This window comes from Centrocercus urophasianus, unplaced genomic scaffold (assembly GCF_019232065.1).
Source record: "Centrocercus urophasianus isolate 14NV4802_14NV808 unplaced genomic scaffold, USGS_Curo_1.0 seq_15, whole genome shotgun sequence".
Classification (NCBI taxonomy): domain Eukaryota; kingdom Metazoa; phylum Chordata; class Aves; order Galliformes; family Phasianidae; genus Centrocercus; species Centrocercus urophasianus.
In genome coordinates this window covers 21834416-21840415 of record NW_024884697.1, presented here as the reverse complement: position 1 = coordinate 21840415, position 6000 = coordinate 21834416, and the positions used below count along the sequence as shown (strand labels likewise).

The 6000-nt window shown below is 37.0% G+C and overlaps 1 protein-coding gene across 2 annotated transcripts in view; it reads right to left on the bottom strand.

The window, feature by feature from the left end:
• Positions 1-1446: 1446 nt before the first annotated feature.
• Positions 1447-6000, bottom strand: part of TSPAN12 (tetraspanin 12) — a 43327-nt gene continuing 38773 nt past the window's right edge. For both annotated transcript variants that reach the window (XM_042815614.1, XM_042815615.1), the window contains exon 8: positions 1447-3055. In XM_042815614.1, the coding sequence (XP_042671548.1) occupies positions 2750-3055 (306 nt within the window). In that variant the 3' untranslated portion in view covers positions 1447-2749. The remainder of the gene's footprint in view (positions 3056-6000) is intronic.

The window sequence follows — 6000 nt, the reverse complement described above, 5'->3', positions numbered from 1 at the left end:
AAACTCATAAAACTTCCATATTAACAAAGGAGCTCCTCAAAATGAGCTTAGGGATCACAAATTAGTCTTACTACAGTGTTAGTGTTTTTATAGTGTCCTTGGCTGAACATGAGCCAGCAGTGTGCCCAGGTGGCCAAGAAGGCCAATGGCATCCTGGCTTGCATCAGAAATAGCGTTGCCAGCAGGAGTATGGAAACGATCATCCCACTCAGCCCAGGTGAGGCCAGACCTCAAGTACTGTGTTCAGTTTTGGGCCCCTCACTACAGGAAAGACATCAAGGCCCGGCTGCATGTCCAGAGAAGGGCAACAAAGCTGATGAGGGGTCCAGAGCACAAGTCTTATGGGTTGCAGCTGAGGGAATTGGGATTGTTTAGGCTGGAGGAGGCAACTGCCTGTAAGGAAGTTGTGGTGAGATGGGGGTCAGATACTCCTCCCACATAACTAGCGCTAGAAGACTAGAGGGAATGGCCTCAAGTTGTGCCAGGAGAGATTCAAGCAGGACAACAGGAAAATTTTTTCCTCCAAAAGAGTGGTCAGGCACTGGAACAGGCTGCCCAGGGAGATGGTGGAGTCACCATCCTTGGAGGTGTTCAAAAAATGTTTAGATGTTGTAGGAAGGGACATGGTTTAGTGTAAAAATGTTGCTGGTATGTGAACAGTTGGACTGGATGATTTCGGAGATCTTTTCCAACCGGAGTGATTCTATGGTTCTATGATTCCTCAACCACGACAGTGAGCTGCAAAAATGCACAAAATCCCAATCGAACAAAATGCAATCTACCAGTTTGTGGCTTGACTTTTTTTCCTTTTGTTTGATAAGATTTTGTTCATTTTGGTTTTGAGCAGGAAGAAAAACCAAGCAGCACTGGTCCAATCCACTGAGTGACTGCAGGTCACCCTATCTTGAACACATGGTTTTTCTCTCCTATACGAACCTTGTACGTAGCTACAGAAATGCCACCCTAGCTAACTGGAGGGAGAAGGGGGCATAGAAATCTTCTGGATATGTGCAGTAATGTTGGGCATATGAATTTCTGAAAGGCGCATGAGAAAATATTTCTCAGAAAGTCATTCCAAGCAAAAAATTTGGGAAGCTCTACTCTTTATCTTTTTCTGATCTCCCAAAATAAATATTAGCATCTCTATAGGGGAGGTACAAAAGCAAAAGGTAATCTTGCTTGCAACAGCACATGTGAAGTAATTACACCCACAGGTAGACTGCTGAAAAACAAACATCCCACACAGTTGAAGATCTTAATTTCACCATCCCTTGGAAGCTTTCGTAGAAGCAATAAAAAAGCTGCTGAAATTCACAGTTCAGTTTCTTCATGACAGAATAAGTGGAATGGTAAAGATGCATCAAATTAAATCACATTAGCAGGAGAACCTTCCCAAATGTCACCAAAGCATTCACACTCTATGTCTTCAAAATAAAAAAGCCATTATGGAATTTAAGACAATAGTAATTTTATTGTCTATCAAATCACACCTTGATTTTCTTTTCTTTTACAAATTTCAAAAACAAAGCAAGTATTTCTAAAATGCAGTATGTAAAAACCCATTTGCCACAAACTACTGTACTCAGTGGAACAAATATATATTTCAGGAGCGTGGCCGAATGTAAAAATAATCCTATGAAATAAACATTGTTCATAAAAATACAGTAAAATGCACTTTCCCCACCTCAATAAATACATTTTAATGTTGTTTCCAGTTGGCATTTTAAGCCACTAGAGATCTCTTAATGCAGTACAAGCCAAAGTATAATTTCTCCTTATGCACTTTTACAATTATTGCAATAGCATCCAGAATTGTAAGCATTTTCCTTGCAGTCTTTTGTTTCCATCTCCATGGGAATCACAGACAGGATAACAGATTTATTTATAAAAACATGCTACTCCATATTGATTCCCATTTTGGAAAGAATGCTTAGGTTTCTTCTTTTTACTAAGAAGTAGTTCACAGAACAAAATGTTTTAAACAAGAATTCTGTAGCACTCAGAAAATTAAAGTCTATTGTCCAGAATCATATTTTTGCTTTTAATCCCTCTTTAACACATTTAAATTTAAAAATTAGTCACATAGTTACATAAAAATATAAGCTTTAGAGCATCTTTGACAATAATAGCTAAGATAAAGGTTTTGTTAGAAAAAGAAAATCTTGTCCTTTTTACAGACTTGCAATTTTTTTAATCCAAGTATTTACTTGAATTATAATTCCGTCATCCATGCACACACAAGAACACACAATTATATATATATAGATCCCTGATTATTTTAACACGTTTTCTAAATGGCTTCTAAAAATGCAAAAAGTCAATTTCAGTAATGTCACATTTTGTTTGTCCAAAGCACAATCATCTCCTCAGAAGACAAATATCTTGATGCTTCCTCAGAGGTTCTGTCTATCTAAACGTGAATGAATCAGTATTTTACACATCTTGTAACAGTAAGTTACTGTTACTGTGCCCAGTGAATGAATGCCTTAAAAAGAAAACAAACAAACAACAACAACAACAAGAAAACAAAAACAATTCTGTTTCATGGCTCTTCTAAGAGGCTGAAAGGCAGACACTTGCGTATTTGTCTTACTACAGAGGGCTCTTTATCAATCATTAATCAACCATGGTTTTGGAAGCATAGGAAGACTGGTCTACTTTGTACAATTAATGGAACAGAATAAAAAATTAAAACAAAAAACAATTAAAACCCTGGTAACTTTTTAGATTAATTGTATCACCTACAATTCTACAATTCTTCCATTTCAAAGTGTGTATTAAAGCTGTTTGCCATGGATGTATGTTCAAAGATTCCTGTTAGGCTTGGTTTCAGTAGCTCCATAGAATGGCATGACAGTTGCTGTGAGGTATCATTCTTCAGAGACATTATTTGATCTGCCCCAGGATCTCTTCTGTCATAGTACAGAGCCCACAGTAAAGTAATTGTGAGGATCATAGCCAGAATCTGTGTTACTCCGATAGAGATTCCAAGAAATCTCAGTACTTGCAATTGCTTCGTCCCCCTCAAAAAAGTGTACATTTTTTTACCGCATCCCTATGAAACAAAAAAAGATATAAAAGATTAGTCAATATTATTTGGCTTGCAGCCCCCAAGGCTTAACTCACCTTACCTAGTACTGGCTTATTCTGGCTCGCCAAAATTCAATTTCTCTTAAGGCCCTCGAAGTCAGCAGTGATCCACAAAGACACTGGCTCTGAGGACTACTGAACAACAGTGCAAACAAGCTATGCTATTTGCTGATCAGAAAAGCCAGGGTCTTAAAAAGGATAAAAATCTGAAGAGTGAGCCCTTAGCTATTCTGGCCCGTGGTAAACCTTACAGGACTTCAAAGTACAGAAATGGAATACAGCCAGCAAGGGAAAAATATCAGAGTAATAATTAATCACGACAATAGTCATGATAGGATAATACTAAGGAGGGATTAGTCCCAGCAGAAGATCTCCTAAAAGTATCTCAACAATTTTGTGTTTATATCCATCTTATAGTTTTTCTATGAAAAGAAAGCAATTGATCAAAGTGACAGAATCTGAAGACAGCATGTGGTAATTAATATTTTTCAATCACACTGACACTCCCAAAAGCCAGTTGTTTCGAATGCTGCAGTCATTAATTTTTTTGGTGAAAGATTTGATTCTTGCCTGAAACACAAAATTCACATTGCAGTCAACAGATTCTCAGTTTGGATATATGTACTACATAATAATTGTACCCAAGATAAAGAATCTGAATGTCTTTCTACAGTTCATTTTTGATTGTTTTTTTTATTTCAATTAACACAGTTTAGGCACAGAACAAGGAGATGATTTGGATTCTTTGAAATCTGTAATGAAAAAAAGTGTAGCAAAAGCTATGTGACCGATGAAGAACAAAATTCATCATGCTCTTGTCTTTTGTTTTTCTTTCAAGGATAAAAGAGTGTTGTAATTATGTCAGTTTCCAAATTTGTTTTTAATTACAGAGAAACTGGCTGCATTTTAATACTTTGATAACTCTAAAGGATTAAGGTACAAGCTGGTCGCAGTTTAAAAATGTTCAACCACAGCAATATTCAAATTCAGTTCATTTGTTGCCTAGAGGAGACATCCATTAACAAACAGCAATAACATTAACGCTGGCATCTCCTGCAGAACAGACACATAACTGAGACAAATTATACTTAATCCAGATAGACTGTCTCCCTCCATTTAATGATGTTGTTACAGTTCTGCTCTAACACATGTTCAAAATCATCTTCAAAACTGAGAAATATCCAGTCACCCATTATCCTCACAGGCGTGCATTTTATTTCTGCTTACACAACACATTCATAGTTGGTAGTCTGGAATTAAAGATTACATAAATATACTTCATTAGGCAGAAGCAAAAGTCTGTCACTAAGCTCAAAACTCTTGTTTACACCTCAAAAATACCATAAAATTTTGTAGTGAACATTCAGAGGAATATTAGTTGCAAACTCCTACAGAGCTACAGATTAAAGGCCTGATTCATGTTTATTCTAAAGATTATTTGATATTTTCAGTGCTAAAATGGACACAAAGCATGTTTTTATGATTTACTGAAACACCATAACACCAACAGAATAATGACCAGATCTTAAATAAGCCACTTCTCAGAGCAAAAGAAAACAGATAAATCATCAGTAGCATGTTCAACAGACCTGTTATATATTTGAATTTTGAGCAAACACAAAATTATGCTAGAAAACATGCAATTTCGAGTTTTTTTTCTGAAGATATCAACTCCTACCAATTGTTTTATTTAAGCTACAGTTTCTTATCACAAAACTAGTACACATCCTCTTGCCCTCAGACAAATTGAACCTTCTAGGCTACACTCTCATGCACTTCCCTCACAACTAAGGTCAGTTTCTTCTCTGAATTAAAAAGAATCACAGAATGGCCAGGTTTGGAAGGGACCTCAAGGATAATGAATCTCAAATCCCCCTGCCACAGGCTGGGCCACCAACCTCCACATTTAATACTAGACCAGGCTGCCCAGGGCCCCATCCAATCTGGCCTTGAACACCTCTGGGGATGGGGCTTCCACACCTCCCTGGGCAGCCTGTTCCAGCACCTCACCACTCTTTCTGTAAAGAACTTAAAGGTGGAGTTTACTTCACAAAGGTGAAGTTTATCAGAATAAAAACAGTTTAAGAAGAGTAGCATTTTTTAAAAATACCTTTCAAAATCCATCAGCAGAAACACAACTGTGGTCAGAAATACTCTCAGGCAGAACTAGAAGTAAGCCACCTTTCTTCCTTCAAGAATTTTACTTTAAAGGACTTCAATTTAGACCACAAAGAGCTCAGAAACCCTGGCAGAAAATTATAGCACAGATGCAGCAATACAATTTTATCCATCACAGGAAACAAAGCAAACTTTGGTTTCTTGAAATACTAAAATGACTCCACAATATCATCTTTCACTATAAATCTTCACACATCTCCTCAGATCCTGGTAACTATTTGATTGCGATGAACTCGCTGTCATTTTACTTCTACTGAATCTCTGATTCTCTTTCTGTAGGCATTTTTTTACTGTAGGACTTCACATTGAATCTAACAGCTTTAATGTTTGGCAGTTTGGAACATGCTGGATGATTTCAGGACCTGAATGATCTGTATAGAATAATCTCTTCCTCTTTCCTCACAGCTAGCATCTCTTCTTTCCAAAACTGGACAAGAAAATTATTATATTATACATTCAAAAGTTGAACTATGTGGTCAGCAACTTCTTGGAAAAAAATCATGAATGGTAACTTTGTCAGCATCACAGAAGTCCATCTTCAAAGACTGGGCTTGTCCTACTATTAATCTCTATTCAGGTTTTGCAGGAAAAAATCAGCATGCTGTTCCAGGCAGGTTTGAGGACTCATTCTCAATTTTACACCCAAAAGAGCTGACTTGTGCATTGCCATTCATCTTCCATTCTCGAGTTAAAGAAAGAAAATGATCTCACAACATCTTTGGCACAGGAATT